General features: G+C 37.2%; 1 protein-coding gene across 1 annotated transcript in view; it reads left to right on the top strand.

Moving 5' to 3' along the window:
• Nucleotides 1-21,595, top strand: part of MNAT1 (MNAT1 component of CDK activating kinase) — a 279,537-nt gene that overhangs the window by 110,470 nt on the left and 147,472 nt on the right. Inside the window, exons 2-3 of the mRNA XM_036735550.1 lie at nt 4,043-4,195; nt 7,106-7,179. Of these exons, the coding sequence (XP_036591445.1) occupies nt 4,043-4,195; nt 7,106-7,179 (227 nt within the window). The remainder of the gene's footprint in view (nt 1-4,042; nt 4,196-7,105; nt 7,180-21,595) is intronic.

The raw sequence follows: 21,595 nt of genomic DNA on the forward strand, positions 1-21,595 counted from the left end.
CAGCCGCTGCTACTGCTGCCACCACTGCTACTGCTGCTACCACTGCCACCGCAGCCACCTCTGCTGCCATGGGGTTGGGGCTGGACCGTGCTCTTCTCTCACCCAGGTCCAGCAGTTTTCCCAGTGACCTGCTTCATTGTGGCATTTGTGGGTTGAGAAGTCTGCAGATCGCCAGAGCTGCCAGTGATTCAGTGCTCTGAGGCCTGTTCCGCCCGCCTGGTCTGTCTTGGCGAGGCCCATGCTGGGCTGCACTCTGCTCCCAGCACGGTGCCATGGATCTTCCCAGTGACCATGCAGGCCGTCTTGGGCTGGAGACTTTTTTCACTCTGTCATTTTGTGGGTTCTGTAGCTCTAGAATTTGTTTAGTCATTTTTTACAGGTGTATGGAAGGATTTGGGGGAGAGCTCAAGCAAGTTCCTGTTTTCACGCAGCCATCTTGGCTCTGCCCCCAAGAGCTCACTTTGCAAGTGCTTTCTTTCCTTGGAGTATATGGATCACCGTCAGGGGGCAGAGATCTTGAGGTCCAGCTGACTTTATTTAGACAATGAATAAGGAAGGTCCGTATAGGAACATATGCCAGGACAGTGTCTAAATGCAATTTATTCATATTGGATAAGCATTCTTTAAGGTCATAGCTAAGCAACAACTGGACTGGAGAAACTTCTCCCTTCCTAGGATTTTGTTGATTCATCATGGATATAACCCCAATGGTTAGGGCATGATGACCAAGCTGCTATTTTAGTAGCATAGTGTCATGGCTGTCATATCTGAATTGGTGGTAGATCAATTTCTGCCATTCTTGTTAGAATATTAACCTAGTTAGTTGTCCATTTGAGTGGTATGATATCTCTGATCGGCAGTGACCTGTCCCACAAAGAACTCTGTGTGGGGGAGAATATCAGCAAAATTTCTCTGTTGGTACTGACTCAAAAGGGGAGAGCTTCTGATTGTCCAGTACTATTCCCTCTAGGCCCCAAGTGGACCCCTCAGCCAGACTCATGGCCATTGTCCAAGAATCCCCTAGGATAAAAATATAAATTTCTGTGTTTTGTTTTTATAGTCCTACACATTCTGGCCCCAACCTTTTTTTTCTTTCATTTTTAATTTAATTTATTTCTGTTAAACCTTCTAACAAATACGTATACTCAAGTAAAATGAATTCCTACCTTGGTTATATTTAAGAACTATGTGTCTCAATAAGCACCCCAAATCCATTAACCGTTCTATCAGGAGGTGGATAGCATGCTTCATTATGGGTTCTCTGGAATTGTGGCACAACCTGTCTTTCCTTCCTTTTTGGCTATTATTATTCTTCCTCCTAAACTCTGTGATCAAGCAGAATGATCCTTCTCTCTCTTCCTCACACTTGCCACCCCATCCTGCATCTCCTTGTCTTGGTAATGCGTATCCCATATGCTAGAATACACTCCTTCATTATCTTTGCCATATAGTCTTTTTCTTCCTCTAAGACATCTCTGAAGCACCATTAAGCCTTCATGAAGCCTTTCACGATAATCTCAGCTGCTATCAACTCCCTCCTAAACTATCTTGTATTAATTAGTTTGTATAAATTTGTGTTTATTAACTTTATATTTATGGGGGTGTGTGTGCGTGCGCACGCGTGCGTACATGCTCATGTGTAACATACATGTGTCCATCCTACCTTCTCTCATCTTTAGAATGTAAGCTCATTTGGGGTAAGTTTGTTCAATTCTGTTTGTATTTCCAGCACCTCACATATTATCTGGCACATAGTAGGTGCCTAATAAATATTTGTTAATTGACTGATGAGGATCTTATTCACTCTGTACCTCAATACTTTCTTACATACTAGCTTATGGCTTGCAGCTCAGCCCACTGGGAGGACTTATCAGGATCTTGATCCTTCAGTCCACATTACTGGATTAATGGCTGCCACATTCCAGTTGTACATGCCTCTTTTAGCCTCTTTTAGGTTTATTGATGAATCAGGCAAAATGGCAGTCCTTAGGACATAGGTCATATATTCGGGGTCTGGCAGACAAGTGAGGTTGTTGGAGCAGGGACTGCAGGCCTCAGCCTTTGGCCCAATCAGCCTCTTCTCAAAAGATTACTAACACTAAGGAGACCTGGGTGAGTTCAGCCTTGGAAATATCATTTTCATTAAACAGTGGAGGCCTCCTGTGCTTTATTCATCTTTTTAGAGGAGCTATCTTGCATCACCCAACACATAGTAGAAAACTGAAAAAAAGTGTGATTACATGAATGAAACATCTGTTCAGTAGCAACAGGGCCCAAGAACTGGTGAGTAACTGTGTAAAACAAATTTTTTTTTTGTTATTCTTAACTTGACAAACATCAATAAACATGAACCTTTCCATATACGCAGGAGGATAGAATAAGAGGATTGTACACAAAGCCATGAATCTCTCTTGGTATATCTTGTAGTAACAACAAAATTCAGCACGTTAAGTTTAAAATTTTCCTGCTAGTCTGTCTCCTACTGAGCCTTTCTCTTCTGTGCAATTTTGGAAATGCTACAGTGACTCTTTTCATTAGAGCTAACAATTATATAATCACAATTTTTAAAGTTTGCAAAGCTCTCCATATATATTTTCTCATTTGATGTTTGTAAGCTTGTAAGAGAGGCTCTATTATTTTCCTCATTTTATAGATAAAGAAGTTGAGACCAGAAGAAATTAACAGACTTGCTCAGGTCATACAGGCAGTAAACATCAGAGGTAGTATTCAACTTAGGTCTTCTTCAATTCAGTCTGGTTCTCTATCCAACAGGGCACCTAGATTCCTGAACAATTGCTTTTCAAAAGCGTTGTAGAATGAATGGCAATTCTGGTAAGCCTGTGGCTCCAGAAGACTTGGTGTCTGCCAAGGACTCTGCTCAGCTTGATGCATCCTTTGAATAGAAAGCTCCAAAACATGTACCCCTCAGAGGGTCAGTATGTCATCACTGTGGTAGTGAATATCAGTGTCTTCAAGAATTAGGGCTTCTTTTAGATTCTATCCAGAAGGTTTTTGCATGTAGCTAGAGAAAAGGCAGTGAAGGTATATAGGACTTTTCTAGGTAAAAACAAGCTGCTCCTGGGTAATCTCTGTCACAGCAATAGATAAAAAGGCATTTCTGAGGTCAACAAGTCTACAGCACTCACTGGGGATGTGGCTTCCACAGTATTGTTGAAGTCAGCAATGTCAATAGCCACTAGTAGTTAGATGACTTTTAGTTTACTGTAGTCCACTTTAAGCTGTCAGTTGCTATTTGCCTTCATCATTAGGACTGATGTAAGTGGAAGTGGTATCAATTACAAAATACTCCAGCTTCCTACTTGTCCATCATTATTAAGCAAATCATTTTCATTCCTTCTAAAACCCATTATTGTTTGGTGTTAATGATGTGAGATAGCTTGGACAATTCTGAGGGTTTCCATTTGTCTTTACCCACAATAACTGGTGTAATGGTTTCTGTAAGTGTCCATACAGGTGTCATCTCCCCAAAGACCAGGACATTTATTTCTGTAATCACCTTGATGGACCACCCAAATATGACCCATAATAAGACCCATTAAATCTCAAAGACAATTTCATTGGCTTTTAAGGGCATGTGTTGTGAATTTGCAGCTGTGTAACAACTGCAGCTGATGTAACACCATTGTTCTGGACCAGGTTAATAGTAGATGTTGATTTTACTTCACTCTGGTAAAAAGTATCAGAGATCATATTTGAACCCAGATCCTTTGATTCCAGAGTGAGTGTTCTTTGTACTGCTGAATCATGTCTAGTCTAGTTCTTGATACCTTTAGGGGCTCGACAAGTGCTTGTTGATTGATTGCTTTGAGTTACATAATACAAATTAACCCTTTTATTCACTTTATTCTTTATTCTATCATTGCTTCTTATATCTGACCTTTTCTTTAAAGTTAGACTTTTTTCCAGGAAATTAATCAAAATGTAGATGAAAGTTTACTCAATTAATTTTGTTAATGTCTGAAGTAGATTTGGTCAGATTTCACTGAATTAAATGACACATGTTTCTCCCCTCCTCTCACAGGTGTGAAAGTTGTGTGGAATTACTCTTTGTGAGAGGAGCTGGAAATTGTCCTGAATGTGGCACCCCTCTGCGAAAGAGTAACTTCAGAGTACAGCTGTTTGAAGACCCTATTGTTGACAAGGAAGTTGAGATTCGGAAAAAAGTGCTAAAGATGTAAGTATTATTACTTCCAAGACTCAGTGTCTGAAAGACATTATTGATATCTTTCATAAGGGTATTTAATGCCTCAGATTTAAGAAAAGTGTAGTGATGAACAATAAGTAGTACAAAGACAACTTTTGAAGTATAAGAAATCAGTCACGTAGAAATTTAACTTCATTCCAAGGGTTTTTTGTTTGTTTTATATCCTGGTAATCATGTGGTATACAGATTATAATCAAATATTTATTAAATGCCTACTATGGGTCAAGCATTATGTTAGGCCCTAGGGCTAAAAATACAGTGAATAACATCAAGGAGTTTACAATTCTAACTGAGAGACAACAAATACTTACAAATACATGCAGAATAAATGTAAAGTAGTTACGTACAAGGTAGTTTGAGAAGGGTCTTCACCTAGCAGTTGGTTTCTGCCAACTGAACTATCTTGAAGAAAGGAAGGGATTCTGTGAGGTAGAAGCGAGGAGAGACTGCATTCCAGGCATGTGCATTTTAGTCATTTGCCAGTATAAAAGCAAGGAGAAAGGAGATAGAGTGTCTTCTGTGAGGAAAGAAAGAAGGCCAGCATGGTGATGTCAAGGAATGTGGAATGTCCATTGAGCCTGGAAAAATAGGTTGAGGCATGGGTGTGAAGGACTTTAAAAGCTAAACCGAAGAGTTTATATTTCATTCTAGAGACAATAGGAAGCCTACAGAGTTTTACTCAATAGGGGAGGGAAATGAACAGATTTGCACTTAAGGAAAATCACTTTGGCCAGTGTGTAGGATTGGAGTGATGAAGTACTTGAGTCAATGAGATCAGTTAAGCTGTTGCCAGCTATCAAGGTAAGAGGTGGTCAGGGTCTAAACTAAAGTGGTTATTGTATTTAGAAAGAACAGAGGTTATGGAGTAGAAGTGGCAAGATTAGGTAACTGATTAGATCTATAGAATTTGGGAAAGTAAGGAATGAAGGATAATGCTAAGGCTGCAAACCTGGAAGACTGGAAGAACAGTGATACCTTCAACAAATAGAAGAGTTTGGAAGGTGGAGGTTTGAGGGGGAGAAAGAATGAGTACTGTTTTGGACATGTTGAGTTTGAAATGTCTCTGGGATGTCTAGTTTAAATATCCAATAGACAATTGGTAGTGAGGCATTGAAGTTTAGGCTGGATGTATAGACTTGGGAGTCAGCAGAATAATAATGATAATGATAAATAGCTAGCATTTACGGAGTGCTCTGAGGTTTGCAAAGTGCTTGAAAAATATCTCATTTTATTCTCACAGCAGTCCTGGAAGATAGATGCTATCTTTATCTTCGTTTTACAGATGAGCAAACTGAAGTAGATTGAAGTTCAATGACTTGCTCAGGGATACACAACTGCTATGTGTCTGAGATGGAATTTGAACTCAAGTCTTCCTGACTCCATGTCAACTGCCCCATGTAGCTGTATAAAAATGATAATTATACTGTGGGAGCTGATGAGGTCACCATAAGTTTTATTTTTTAAAAAAAGCAACAAAAACATCTTTTTATTTTAAGGAAAACAATCCATTTTCTTTGTAATATTCTTAATCTACTTGTGGTTACAACAGAGATAACTCATGCTTTTAAAATTTGGTATATTTTCATTGCATTGTGTAAACTATCAGTCAGAATCCAGAATGTAAAGGACTTAAAATGCCCCAAAAACCTTTTTAAAAATTTATTTTGCTGGCTCTAGGGGTTCACTGGAATTTTTTGATCAGGGGAGTGAAATGGTCAGACTTGTGCTTTAGAAACATCATGTTAACAGCTGTAGATGGAAAGAACAATTTGAGCACTAGATACTAATTAGCTATTAACTGCCCTTCATTCATTCATGAGCGACCATATCATCCAGTGTCTGGTGAGCTGGCCTGGGAGCCAGGAAGACTCAGTTCGAGTCCTGTTTCTGATACATCCTGGCATTGTGTCCCAGGGCAAGTCATTGTTAAATGATTCCCAGTGCTCTAGGGAATTCTTGAAAACTAAGTTAGAGAGAAGGTGCTGACCTCATTGGTAGAAGGAGTTTCCTCATCTGGGAGTTCTTTACACCAGTGAAATCACAGGTCCAGTCCCTTTTTATCATTTATTCAGCAAACATAAAGTGAGTACCTACTACATGCAGAGTAGTATACTAGGTGCTGTAGGTGATACAAAGTGAGATACAGCATGACTTCTTCGCTACTGGAGCTTTTAGTCTAGTTCCCACCTTATAGTTTAATTCTTAAGCAAACATTTCCCCCCCCCTACCTAGCCCAAGTACAGCAATAGTATTTTTAAAATTTCCTTGTTCAAAACAAGCTATATAGCTTGTCCTTGAGAAAGAAGAGAGTTGCTAGTCCTTTAGGATATACTTTCCAAAGATCAAATTTACCACAATCTTATATCTTGCATTTATTTATATAGGACTTAACAGTTTACAAAATACTTTCACATATATTATTCCATTTGATCTTCATCACACCCCTGAAAGAAAAGAAGGACAAATATTGTTATCTCTGTTTGCTCATGAGTATGTGGAGACCCAGAGCTTTTAAGTGGCTTGCCCAAAATTGTAGGTAGCATTAGAGGTCAGATTAAACTGAGTTTTTGTGATTTTAAATCCAGAGCCTTTTTTTATTCTGTCATGCATTTAGGCTCGTTCTCTACCCCCTCAAACCCATTATTTTTCTTTCTTAAATCCTTTTTCTTCTCTTATTTGTCTGAGAAGTTGATTTAGCTAACACCCTCATGTAATTCTCAGACCCTTGTTGACAGAGTTGGAGAGGATATGCCCTTGTTGATATGACAGTGCTGTATATTGAAAACAATACTTTGAGTAACATAAGAACTAAGAAAAGAGTAGTTTGATAAACCTGAAAGCTGGTGATGTAATAATTGTTGTTATTTTCCTCTCTTAAAGATATAACAAAAGAGAAGAAGACTTTCCTAGTCTAAGGGAATATAATGATTTCCTGGAAGAAGTTGAAGAAATTGGTATGTTTTAATGCTTGCATTTTTGATGTGATATGCCCATGAGACCATATGCTTTTATCTTTCAGATGCCTAGGAGAATATCTCATCTGTAATTCTTTAGCAGGATTTGTTGTGGTAGTTGCTGTTTATCTAATTACTTTTTCTTTGCACTTTAATTATGTTAGTCAAGTTGGGGGTGAGTATACTTAAGTAATAAACATTTTCTCTATCAGTGAAAAGCATGATAAATGGAGGAAGTGCTCCTTTTAGAACTGCTAAGGGAAGATCTTTTCTACAGTATCGATGTTATATTGTTGTTCAGTTGTTTCAGCTATGTCTGACTCTTTGTGACCCCTATTTGGAGTTTTTTTGGCAAAGGTGGAGTGGTTTGCCATTTTGTTTTTTTCCAGCTTATTTTACAGATGAACAAACTGAGGCAAGCAAAGTTAAGTGACTTGTCCAGGGTCACACAGCTATTAAGTGTCTGAGGCTAGATTTGAATTCTGGTGTTTCTGACTCCAAACTTGGCACTCTATCCACTGTGCTACCTAGCTGCTCTGGTGTTATGTTAGAGAAGCTTAAACAAAAACAAACAAAAAAATTGAAATATTTACTCCTAAATATCATAGGATCATACGGTAGATCAGAGCTGGAAAAAGTCTGTGTGCTTTATTTTAAAGATAAGGAAACTGAAGCCCAGGGAAGTTAAATCTATCATCTTTAACCTCTGGATAACAAACCTATTTAAATGACTTTCAGGCCACTAATCTTATATACCATCATAGCAGAATTTTATGTGATTACACAGGTAATCAGAGGCTAGAGAGGACCTTTGGACCTTATCTTTCTGACCTGACTAGCTGAAGCAAAACTTTTATCACGAGAAAGGGGGAACATTTATATATTCTTCATTTTGTCATTGAAAATAATATTTCAGACAGTTGGAAAGATAAACCTATCAAAATGCATGCATGCATCCAAAACACATATCAGTTTTTAAAAATTACCATAATTACTTTTGTTTAGCACAAGTATATAAGTGAAAAAAGTAGGTAAAAGACTTAGGAAAATTCAGTTAGTTGGGATTGAAGTAGAATAATATAGATTTGTGTAGAACTTTCATATGCATTACCAATTTTGATTTATATAGCAGTCCCATGAGATAGGTATAGTAGTTATTTCCATTTTACAGATGGGGAAACTAAGGCTTGACTAGGTTAAGTGGCAAGGTCCCACCATTTAGTAAGTAGCAGAACTAGGACTTGAACCCAGGTTCAAATTATTCTGTATTGTAAGACTTGACCTTTTGCCTTTTGAAATGTATTTCCATATTTTCTGTCCTTTATAGTAGTTGTTGCATAGTCTTATGTGATCTTGTCCCTGGTTCCTTGGTACTTAAACTCTTTCTTTCTGGCTGCTTGCAGTTTCTTTGACGTGGAAGCTCTGGATTTTGTGTGTTTTCATATTGGGCTTTCAGGAAATGGCCTGGGGAGATTCTACTTTCACTTTGCTGCAGATTTCTTATAATTTCTTGAAATATGTAATCCAAATTTTTTTGTTTGGTCATGGTTTTCAGGGAATCTGATAATGATTAATTATCATTAGCCATCGTGTTTTTCCAGATTAGTTGTTTTTGATAACAAATACCTGTATTTTTTTTTCTTTTTTCAATTGTTTGAATTTGTTCTAATATTTCTTGTTGTCTTTGGGAATTATTAAGATTTGTTTACTCATTTTTATTACTTTTTCCTCACTTAATAGTATTTTATTTTTTTCCAATTACATATAAATCTCAACATTCACTTTTATAAGATTTTGAGTTCTGAATTTTTTTCTCTCTCTTTCCTTTTCCTCTCCACTCCCCAAGACAGCAAGCAATCTGATATAGGCTATAGATGTACAAGCACATTAAACATATTTCCATATAAGCCATGTTGTGAAAGAAGAATTAGAACAAAAGGGAAAAACCGTGAGAAATAAAAAACATATCCCCCCAAAAAGAGAAAATAGTATGCTTCAATCTGCACTTAGACTCCATAGTTCTTTCTCTGGATGTGGATAACATTTTCGTGAGTCTTTTGGAATTGTTTTAGATCTTTGTATTATTGAGAAGAGCTATGTCTTTCAAAGTTGATCATCACATAGTGTTGCTGTTACTGTTTACAATATTCTCCTGGTTCTGCTCACTTCACTTATCATCAGTTCGTATAATTCTTTCCACGTTTTTCTGAAATCTGCCTGCTCATCATTTCTTATAGCGCAATAGTATTCTGTTAACATTCATATACTATGATTTGTTCAGACATTCCCCAATTGATGAACATCCCCTCAAATTCCAGTTCTTGCCGTCACAAAAAGAGCTGCTATAAATATTTTTGTACTCGTGGGTCCTTTTCCATTTTTTATACTCATTTTTATTTTTCAAAGATTCTCCTACTTGAGTAAGGTTTTTCATTTTCTGTTTTAAACTCTTTTTTTCTTCCTCAGTTTTTTCTTTCTGAGCTCTTATTTTAATTCTGATTCTATTTTAAAAATTCCTTGTTCTACTTCTTGTAGGTACTGCTGTAGTACTTCCTGGGGAGTCAAGAAGACTTAGTTCAAGTTCAGCTTAGAACAGAAAGTGAAAAACCTTAATAAGTAGGGGAATCCTTGAATCCCAGGCCTTGTGACCAAGCCATGTTTTTTGTTTTTTCCTTTGTGTAACTAGTTGTCCTTTTTGTGGAATTAATCTCTTCTTCTGGGTTGTCTTTTGGGTTTCTCTTAAATAATTGTTTTTCTTCATTGTGTTTGATGTCTCCAACTTCAGCTTCCAAATTTGGATTTTGCTCCATGGCCAGGCGCTCTCCTCTTCTACTTCTTGGATAAGATGGTTAGGACCTGTCCTGCTTGTATTCTGGATCCTGCTTATTTCTGGAAAGATCCCTCCTTTTCCCTCAATCCTTGTTTTACCTACCTTCTGGTTTCCCACTCTAGCGTAAGATTTGGTCTCTTTTTGTCTCTCTTTGCAGAATCCCCAGTGGCCTGCAGGAGAAGGAATCATAGCTTTTATCTTGATTTTTTTTTCCCCTTCACATTGACAATAGACTGGTGATGGTGATGATATCCAGCTTCACTTGATAAGCCCCACTTAGATGATTATTGAGTCTCGTCTCAGATCTCCTGAGAGTAGTTGAGCAAAGCCCTGTCTACTGCTGTGTTCATAGTATTTCTAAGCCTGGAGAGCTAAGCCCTCTTTTTTCTCCCTATATGCTTCTTGGGGCCCCAGGTGAGAGGTGAATCAGGTAGACACCAAAGGTGAATGGGCAGCCTCACACCAGAGGTGCTAATTTTCCATGAACACCCTATACCCTAGTAATTTAACTTGAAAAGGCTAGAAGACAAGACTAAAGTGGAAGGAGATTTGGCGCATGATTGTTTGTTTGCAGATGATTGTGTACTCAGTGCAGCCTCTGAAGCTGAGGTTCAACAAAGTATGGATCAGTTCTCTGCGGCTTGTGCTAGTTTTGGCCTAACATTTAACACCAAGAAAACAAAGGTTCTCCACCAGACAGCACCACACCATCCATATGTGGAACCACCAGTTACATGAAATGCAGAAATTTTGAATACTGTGGATAAGTTAATTTACCTTGGGAGTATACTTTTCAGGGATGTCCACAAGATGATGAAGTTGACGTACACATTGCTCAGTTGTTTGGGAGGCTCCAAAGGAATGTGTAGGAGAGAAGAGATATTAGGGAGACTACCAAACTGAAGGTCTACAGAGCTGTTGTGCTGACTTCATTGTTGTATGCCTGTGAAACCTGTGCCATGCCAGGAAACTGAATAGCTTCCATCTAAATTGCCTTAGGAAGATTCTGAAGATCACCTGGCAAGAAAAGGTCCTTTCTTGAGCTAAGCTGCCAAGCATTCAAACTGTACTGCAGAGATTGAAACTCCAGACTAGCCTTGTTGTTTGAAGGCCAAATGTACACTTGCCTAAAAGACTTTTATGGAGAACTCACACAAGGCAGGCGCCCACATGGTGGTCAGAAAAAGAGACACAAAGACACTCTCAAGGTCTGTCTGAAGAACCTTGAACTGATTACATGAAATGGGACACAGTGGCAAAGATCCACCCAGCGTAGTGTGCCCACATCAAAGAAGGCATTGTGCTCTATGAGCAAAGCAGAATTGCAGTAGCTCAAAAGAAGTGTAAGATACACAAATTTATAGAACTCATCCTAAATGTTCACATAGAGTATTTGTATCTGACCTCTCGAAGAGCCCTTTGAGCTCATCAGCCCCAGTCAGACATACTGTACCTTGACTACAACTCGGTGATGTCAGTTTGGTCCTCTTGGGGAACAAAAGGCAATAACCAACCAAGTTCCTTGGTTGTATTCCCTGTTTCTGTTCTGCCAGGCCAGGGCTTTGAGTCCCCTTGGTGTTTTTGTTGTCTTCCACTTTCCCACTTTCTGTGCTCCACAACCTCATTGACTTCTGGCCCCCTGTTGGCTCTTATTTGCACTGCAAGATCCCAGACCCTTTGAAGCATCTTTCCTGGAGTGTCCATGCTCGAGTATTAATGTGATCTCCAGCTGGCTTCCAACTCACTTGGCTGGTCCTTTCTCCCAGTGCTCATTGGTTTCTGGCTGTATTTTTTGTGTATTCCTGGCTTGGGAAGATGGTCTTATTTCTGTTTTGTTTTGATTTATGTTTCTCTTCTTAATTATAATTCAGTCTGGTGCCCTTTTTAGAGTTTTGCTATGGTTTATGTGGGAGAGTTGTACCCTTTATGACCTTTCATGTTGTTATCTTAATAAAAAGTCTGTCCTTTATATTTGAAGATTCTTCATTAACAATACTTTTTAGCAACTCATGTATATGGTACAAAAAGTCTTTGCATGATAAATAATCTTGAAGACTTTCTTTTGTTACGTAGGGCTTACTTACCTGGTGATATTTGCTAATTTCTAATTTTTAATAGCTTTTCTTTGATTTGCTATTTTAAACTTAAGATACTTTTATTTTGATTACTGTACTTCCAAAGTTGTCACTGCTATTTCCACGCAGTATATGGTGATGCTATAGTATTTGCTGTGCATTTCAGTGAACGTACAGTACAATTCAGACAAATGAAACAATTTGCCTGTTCGTGTCCTTAGTATTTTGAAGACTCAGGTTTGTTTTCTTGGTATACAGTTATTTTTTTATGTGAAGCATATAAGGTTGTTTTTTTTCAAGTGTTTGCTTGTTTCAGACATTTCCAAACTTTTGAGGGAAACCCATATTTAAAACATATGTATGATAAGACTTCCTTGACTATATTATATTATGATGGACAGTGAACCTTTTTTGCATAGATGTGATCATTATTCAACAAATTCAATAAACACTATAATTTAGCAACTATTATATGCAAAGACCTAGAAAACACATAGTATAGTTTCAGCTAATCTTTTTTTTTCCTGGCAATGACAGACTTTTGCTGTAGTTATGTTAGACAACTCATGAACATTCTTGTATGTTTTGTTCCCAGGGATTTTCTCAAAGTTTTGTCCTTTATTCCATAATAACTAGATCATTATGTGCAGAGAACACTTACTATTCAGTCTTAAAATACTAAGAAAGCCTCAAAAGTTATGATTGCAAATGTAGGATTTGTCTAACAGTTTTGAAAACTGCTATTTTATGTTATACCATTAGAATTTTCAGAAAATAAAATACTTTTCTCGGCTTTCAGTAGTTATCTAAAGGATCACAAGAAAAAAAATGAATTGTTTTTAAAGTAACTGAAAGGAAAAGAGGGGTCAAGGCAAGGGTTTGACATTTCATTTTGTTTTTAGCTTCTAGGGAAACCTAGCAGAAAAGGATCAGATTGATGGCACAGGTAAGGGATGTAAACTTAGCAAGAACTAGCTAGATATCTTGTTTAAACAGAGGAAAAGGACAGAGATGTGATAATCTTAAGAAGTTCTGACAAATGACCACCATCCAATTGCCTCATTCTTCTCCACAAAGTAGCAAATTAAGTCATCTGTTATAAGCACAGGAATCAGAGCATTGTTGAGGGTTTGAGGAGCAAGGAAAGGATCTGGACCAGTTGCTGTGAAGAAGGTTATAGATAATGCCTATTAATTATCAGTGAAAAGTATGAGTTGGAAAGTCTGTGAGAGTGGGAATACCTGTGTCTAAGTCTCATCTATGACACAAACTGATTTTTAGATCCTGGACAAGTCACCAAACCTCTCAATACCCCCAGCAACTCTCTAAAACTGGAAGCTGGAGAAGAGATGCTGATGTCCTGACCAATCAAATTCATGACCAAGCGCTTCCCCAACAATTAAGTCATAGGTCTAGTTAAAAAATATGAATAAAGTTATTGAAGTAGATATTTAAATATTTTTAAAAGTAAGTTTCCTTTCTGTCAATGACTAGAACAAAAGATTTCTAAATAAGTGTAAATGTATATATTGGAGGCATGTGCTCAAAAATCTTTTATTAATCTGTATATAATCAAAACAGTTTGGAAACCATTTATTACCTTGAAAACCTCACCGCCTCTGCCCTTCATTTGGGACTGCTCTCTTATATCATGGCATCTCTTGTATTATTATTTAATCCAGATCCAGCAGTTTTCCCGCTGACCTGCTCCGTTGTCTTTGACGTTTGTGGGTTGAGAAGTCTGGTAACTGCCGCAGTTCAATGATGCATGGCTCTGAGACCTGCTCCGCCTGATCTACTCTGGCCTGGTCTGTCCTGGCGGGCCGCACTTGGTTCTGCTCCCAGTATGGTGCGATAGACCCTTCTCAGCAAGCATCCAGGCCGTCTTGAGCTGGAGGCTTGTTTCCCTCTGTTATTTTGTGGGTTCTAGTAGCTCTAGAATTTGTTTACAGTCATTTTTTACTGGTGTTTGGAGGGATTTGGGGGAGAGCTTAAGCGAGTACCTGTTTTCCAGCTGCCCTCTTGGCTCTGCCCTTCCCCTTTCTAAGTCTTAAGTGCGTCCTTGGTCCCATTTTTTCCCTTCTCCATCAGGACCTCAATTCATCATTCATCTCTTCACCTCTTGATGTTTCAGTCTTTCTCACTCCACTGGTCTTCCCTGCCTATATACATGCCAAGGTCTCCGCATTACTAATGAAATGGAAACAGAAACAAAACTACTTTATGTATTACTCTAGAGCTAGCTAGGAAGTGTAATGGATAGAGAGCTGGAGCTTGATTCAGGAAGATCCAGGTCACATATAGCTTCAGACACTTACTTGCCATGTGACCTTCAACAAGTCAATTCACCTCTCTTTGCTTTAGGTTCTTCATCTAGAAAATGGGGCTAACAGCATTTACCCTCCCCCCGCCCCCCCCCACCCCCCCGCAGGTGTCGTATGGATGAAATTAAATCTGTGTAGAGTGCTTTGCCAACTTTATAGTGCTATGTAAATGCTATTGTTAACTGTTGCTGTTGTTTTTGTTATTCCCCCTTCAAACTACTGTTTCTTGTCTCCTCTATTTCACTGCCGAATTTCTTGAATGAAGCCTTTTAAAGTCCAATTCTATGAAGCTCTATAAGCCTCTTCCTAGCTCCCTCAAAGGAACAACTTTTTCCCTTCAGATTTCATGTAGTACTTTGTGCTTTTCCTCTTATATTTTTCCATTATTTTGTATATGTTATTTATGTATCTTGTAACTTCTTTCTAGTCCTTAAAGTGGGGACTGCCTCTTGTCTAACCTGGGCATTCCTTCTTGTCCCTGCTCAGTGTTTTGAACACATTTGACAGTTTAAATGTTTTTTATAATTGAATTTAATTTAGGTTTTTTGTGTGTGTGTTTAGAGAGGCAGCTTGGCATAGTGGATAGAGAACTAGCCTCAAATCAAGATGATCTGGGTTGAGTCTTGCCACTAACACATACTTGTATGGCCAGGGCAAATCACATAACCTTTTAGTGTTTTAGGTAACTCTTTAAGCCTGTGAGCTGCAGAAAGGTGCTGATCTGCCCTGGTATGATGGTGGTGGGGGTTTCCTTAATGGAGAATTCCCCATACCAGTCAAATCACAGGTCCAGTCTCTATCTTTGTTTTGTGTTTATGATATAAGTTTATTGTGGATGGTTGTCTTGTGTTTTGATGAAAAGAAGAATAATTTATTAATGTATTAGTTTTTATAGAATTAAAACATGATTTTTTTATGGAGTACAAAAAATATTAAATGTGAAATAAGGGGCACAAAACTCCACAAAGAAGACATATGTAGCAATAATTTTGATAGCTGTTAGTGTGGCTGTGTAAGACCAACAACAACCAGTGCACAGAGGGCTGCCAACACAGGTTCTTTGATCTGCATTACTAAGGAAAGTAACTTTAAGTGGTTAGCAATCTCAGTTTAATCAAACATACATATATCATTCACTTAGTTCTGGGGGAAAAGATCATCCCCCTGAACTTCAGAGCAAATACAAACAAATTACAAACATCAATAGACAGACCTTGTCTGATTCAAATCACAATTCACAGTTACCAGAGAATCACCAACATCTATCTGGGTTACAAAGTCAGGGGGCAGTTATGGCTTGCCCAGAGTCTCAACACTCCTTCTATGAGTGTGCCCCAAAAGTCAAAAGCCAACCTTGGACCTTATATACCTGTCTCAGGGCCCTGGGTTTGATTACCTCAGTGTTGAGAAGCCCTCAAACAAAGAACAGTGAAAAATCCCATTTAGGGTGTAGGAAAGTTAATCCCTAGTACCACCATATACTGGTCAGTGAGTCCTGATTGTCTTGTGCTGAGAAACATTCCAAGATAAAAAGATCCCATTTTACTTGCCCCATTCAAACAAAGGCCAGAATCATTAAAGGCATTTAAGAGAAGAACAACAAAAAGTCTTACCTTCATTACAGATACAACATAGTGCAGACATTACTAATATTTTTAGGCAGTTTAATATATGTTTTTAATCAAAGGCCAAATTTTTTCATGAACTAAATTTTACTCTGTAACTATATAACAGATATGTATATAAAAATAAGCTCTATAGATTGTTAATTTAAATGATTATTATCAATTATGAGACTAAGTTGTTTTATGAGTGCAGTTTTGAAATGTGGTTACTATGCCATGACTTGCATGAACTTGCACCTCAGATGAGTTTTTATTATTTTGAGCAATTTGGTCATATTCTTTTGGGTACATTGATTTTTGACGCTCATTCATAAAATTAGTGCCTGTTTTCAGTGAAGTATAATCTGTATAACTGCTGCTTATATGTGGAAAATTTGCTTGTTAGTATTTTTGAGATTGTGGATGGATATACATTGGTTCATGAAAAGGAATTCATGTGTGTATATGGGGAAAGCTATCAAAATTGGTTCTTTTTATTAAATAGAAAGGAAAAACTTTTGTAAATTCAGCTTTCTAGAGCAAGATGTGATTACTATCATTTTCCAGTATGTAATATTCCGAATTATGTGGATTTGTAGTTTATCTGTTAGGGCAGTACTTCAGTCTCAGTAGCCTAAAAGTGATATTTCTTGTGGAAAAAATTCATGTTTTATAAAACCATTTATAAAGAATTAAGAATGGATTCATTTTGAAAGCCACCTGCGCTTATCAAATGGTGAAAGAGTCTTTGTCTTGACTCTGATAAAGTACATTTTTTTCTGAAGTTTACTGGAATTATGTTTTAACATATGAATGATATATAGCTCATCATATGTTATTGGCCATTTATGTCATTATACAAACATTTTCAAAGTTGGCATATGTATTTAAATCATAAGAAGTGCTGACATTCAAGTACAGCTGTTTTAGTTGGAGCTCAGATTTTAAATGTGATTTTATGCCAGTATTCTCATGTGACTATTCACAGCAGTAGCTCCCCAAATTTCACTTTATTGATTGTTAAGCATAAGAGGCCTGAAAAATCATAGCCCAGAAGAACTAGTTTTTCTCATTATTTTGATAAAATTAAATTGTACGGGTTTGATAGAACTGCTTTTAAAAGTAAAGATTTAGTTTTCATGATAATAAAGCTAAGAAGTTAAGGTCAAATGGCACAAAGTATAGTGGACATTTGGCCATTATTTAGTGAGCATGATCAATAGAGTGTCCTCCAAAGTGAGATTTTCAAGAACTTGAAGCATTTTTAGATAATCACTTTCTGCTGTGCTTTGACAGCCTCTAATTTTAAAGGTATATAATGTATGCACATAGAACTTCTAAGTGAAAAGCAACCTCTATGAGTCAGGAAGATCATTATGAGTAATTCATATATGAGTTTCAAGAAAAGTAACTTTTCTTGAAAACTTACATACTTTTGAGACTTTTGTTAATTGTTTTGAAAATACAATACTTTTCATAATTAGAATGAACATATTCAACAATAATTGTCATGAACAGTAGGATTATTAATGACCAAATGTTATTTGTTATATTTTACATTGTATTGATCTTCAATCGTTATTAATTTTTAAAGCAAGCAAATGATAGAAATATTTTTAGAAGTTGTAAAAATGGTTAACTTTAATTTTTGTTTTTATTAAGTCTTCCAACTTTCTGAAGAGTTCTTTGTGGCAGTGAACTTGAGTTATTAAAGCCTCTATTTTGGCAAACTAATGGTCTTGAAGGACTCCTTAAGCAGAAAAATGCTTTAGATAGGCCTAATAATGTAGTCTCTGTTTTTCAAGGACAAGTCTAAATACGTTTCAAGAAGCCTTATTGTTGGTAATTCAGCAAGACTAAAGTCTAGAGATGAGGTGTGTGTGTGTGAGTTGAGAGGGTATTCACTATAGTAAAATCATGGGTCCTGGAAGTGCTGAAGTATTGTGAATCAGAAAAATTAGTTAATCAGTAGGTATTTGTAGGTATTTAATCCATCTGTCATTATAATCAGTAGGTATTTAATCCATCTGTCATTATAAAATATTTGTTATTCCTATATCTGCTTTATTTAAAATGAAAGAAAGGTGACTCCTTATTTTGAAAGCAGATAATTTTCCTTTTTACATAATATAGTCATAATTCTGATTGACAACCTTCAGTTATAGACTTAACGTATGTGTCACCAGTATCCTTTTATTTGTTGCTCAGATATTTATCACGTATTGAAAAACAAAACAAGGTGCACGTGTTCCTAAATCATTATGGCATATTAGTAGCATCATTTTAGTCACAGACATGGTAGAGACTTTAGAAACCATCTTGTTCAGCTTCCCCAGTCTTTGGAAATGAGTTCATTGAGCAGAATGTAAGCACCTTAAGGTCAGGGATAGTTTGATTTTCAAGTATGTAGTGCAGTGTTTGTATATAGTCCCTTTCATATGTAGTAGGCTGCATTGCTAACTAAGGTGGGACTTTCTTACTGTTTTAGAATGATAAATTAATTAAGTCTCTTTGATTGAGTCTTACCAGGTGCTATACCCCAGGCCCACACCCTTTTACTATTAGGTGCAAAGCCTAAGCCCAAACCCGTATCTCCTAGGTGCTAAGCCTATGTGGGCATGAAGCCCTCAGGGTCCTAAGGGAAGTTGCTAAGACCAGAGCCAATAGCAGGCACCTAAGTTCTGGTCACTCAGATGATGTTTGGTGATGTCTGAAAACTATAAAAAGAGAGAACAGAGTTATTTTCATGAGGCTCTCACTCTTGGAGGAGTGTTGATGTGGAGACTGGGCAGCTGTAGTTAAGAGCCCTCCAGCTTGTGAGGAGGGCTTGATTACTATGAATTGTATTTGGTCTGTTTATGTATGTTTGTAATTTGTTTGTATTTGCTCTGAAGTTCAGGGTGCTGGCTTCTTCCCCTGAACTAAGTGAGTTTATATGCATATGTTGGATTAAAGTAAGATTGTTAACTCTTTAACGATACTTTCCTTAGTAAAGCAGATCAAAGAACTTGTGCTGGCAGCATTCTTGTTGTTGGACTTGTGTTGGTCTTTCACCTCCACAACAGCTGCTAGCTGAATTTTTGCAACATAGGCACTTAAGAAATTCTTGCATATTAAATTTAAATGAAATTAAGACCCAGAGAGGTAAAGTAATTTGCCTAAATTTACAAGGCTAGTTAGTATAGTGCTAGCTGTAAGGACAGAATGTTATGTTTGTGTAGAAACAGAATATACAACTTCCCCCTTTTCCTTCACATTCCTTGTTCTTCAAACATTGGTGTCAAACTCAAATAGAAGGCAATTCCAGAAGTCGAATATTAGAAAACCATAAATGAACATCATATACATTGTGTTGTATTTTTATTTGTTTTGCAGGCTGGGTGATGCAGTGGATAGGGTGCCAGGTCTAGAATCAGGAAGACCTGAGTTCAAATTGGGCCTCAGATACTTACTAACTGTATGACCCAGGCAATATCACTTAAGCCTGTTTGCCTCAGTTTCCTCATATGTAAAATAAGCTGGAGACATAAATGGCAAACCACTCCATATCTTTGGCAGAAACAACCCAGATAGGGTCACAAAGAGTTGGACATGACTGAGAAGGACTAAACAACAATTTTTAAGGTATATGTATACATATACACATATACATATATATGTGTGTGTGTGTGTCTACACACACACACACACACACACACACACACACACACACAGAGCTAGAGACTCCTGGGGGTGAATAAGGTCAAAAGTATTTTCATAATAATACTATGAAGTTTTAATTTTTAATCGGTTAATATCTATAGACATGACTTACATAAACAAATGCTTTTGGAAGAATTGTTGTTTAATAAATTTATATCTATAAAGGGGTCTTTTGAACAAAACATTTCAAAATTGTCATCATGGGGAAAGAAATAAATAATAAAAAAGAAATCCCCCACCCCCACCCCGAGTAAAAATCATGTTTGTATCATTTCTTATAAAACAAACAAAAAATAAATCTGAATCCACATTTGAATGACTTCCACCATGTCTAGGTAAAAAGATTACATTATTTCCCAAGATGCCTAAGCCTGGAAAATGACAGAATGGAAAGTGTTTGCGATTTGGGGAAAACTATTAAATTGATTATTTTTGAGGGGATAAATGGAGATGAATGGATGAAGTGGCGCCAGAGTGTAGTCTCAAAAGAACTTGATAGGAGCAGTCACTGAAAAGTGTTCTGATAGTGGAATAAGCTTTCAATGAATCAGAATTGCCTTCTTGTAATTGCAAAATTTAATTGAGCCTCTTCAAAACAATATGAATTCTAAATATCATCTTAATGATTTTTTTTAATGTTCAGATTAGAACTCTTTAGTAAAAGGAAAATGACAGGTTGAGAGAATAGTATTAAGACAGTGAAAAATCAAAATAAACACACTTGGTAAACTGGTATTTTGTAAACTAAAAAGACGCAAACCTGGACTAGAAACTTAAACCATTTCCTCCTCAGCCTGAAACGTAATTCTTTATTCTGACATCTGTGTTGAAAAATCCTCTTTTTCTTCCCCACCAAAAATTTAGAATATATATCTGGCAGTATTTCCTAACACGAAGCAATCTAAATTATTACTGGACTGAAGTGAAATTACTTTAGTTGTATTTGAACTCAAAGTCAGAGGGCTTGAGTTGAAATCTCAGTTAACTCATGTGACCTTGGGCAAGTCACTTAACTTCCTCTCTGGGCCTCAGTTTCCTCATCTGTAAAATGAAGACACTGGACTATATGACCTCTAAAGCCTCTTCTGTCTTTAAATTTATGACTCTATTGGATCCACAATCCCTTGTATGTCTGGATTCTTAAAATGGTAAAAGGCTTAAAGAAAAACAAGTGTCTATCATGTCTGCTTCTAGCTGAATTTACTTAAACATCTAGCATTTTCCTTTTCAGAAGAGGTATAATATTTAAATATTACTTCATTTGATTCTCACAAGCTTGTGAGGAAGGTTCTATTACTATCCCCATTTTACGGTTAAGGACACTGAGACAAACAGGTTAAATGATTTGTCCAAGGTCACATAGTAAGTGTCTGAGGCCAAATTTGAACTCAGGTCTTTCTGACTCTTAGGCCAGCTTTCTAGCCAATAAACATATAAAACATATCCACTATAACATATAAATTTTCAAGCAAATCCAAAACACAACCAGTAATCAGGCAGTCAAGAAGTGCTTATTATGTAGCAGGCACTGTGCTAGGCATTAGGGATATAAATGCAAAAGTAAGACAGTCTTTTATAGGCGTCCAACTCAATTCATCCCTAGGCCATGCAAAACTCCCCTGTAGGGCCCAAAGCAGATTTAAATGTAAGTGGGAAATGTTTGTTGCTGTTGTTGTTAGTTGTTTTTCTGTTGTGTCTGATTCTTTGTGACGGCATTTGAGGTTTTTCTTCTCTAGCTTATTTTACAGATGAGGAAACTGAGGCAAACTGGGTTAACTGACTTGGCTAGGGTCACACAGCTAGGAAATGTCTGTGAGTTTGAACTCAGGTCTTCCTGACTGCATGCCTAGAGCTCTATCTACTTTGCTACCTAGCTGCCGC

Source organism: Trichosurus vulpecula, chromosome 8 (genome assembly GCF_011100635.1).
Source record: "Trichosurus vulpecula isolate mTriVul1 chromosome 8, mTriVul1.pri, whole genome shotgun sequence".
Lineage (NCBI taxonomy): Eukaryota > Metazoa > Chordata > Mammalia > Diprotodontia > Phalangeridae > Trichosurus > Trichosurus vulpecula.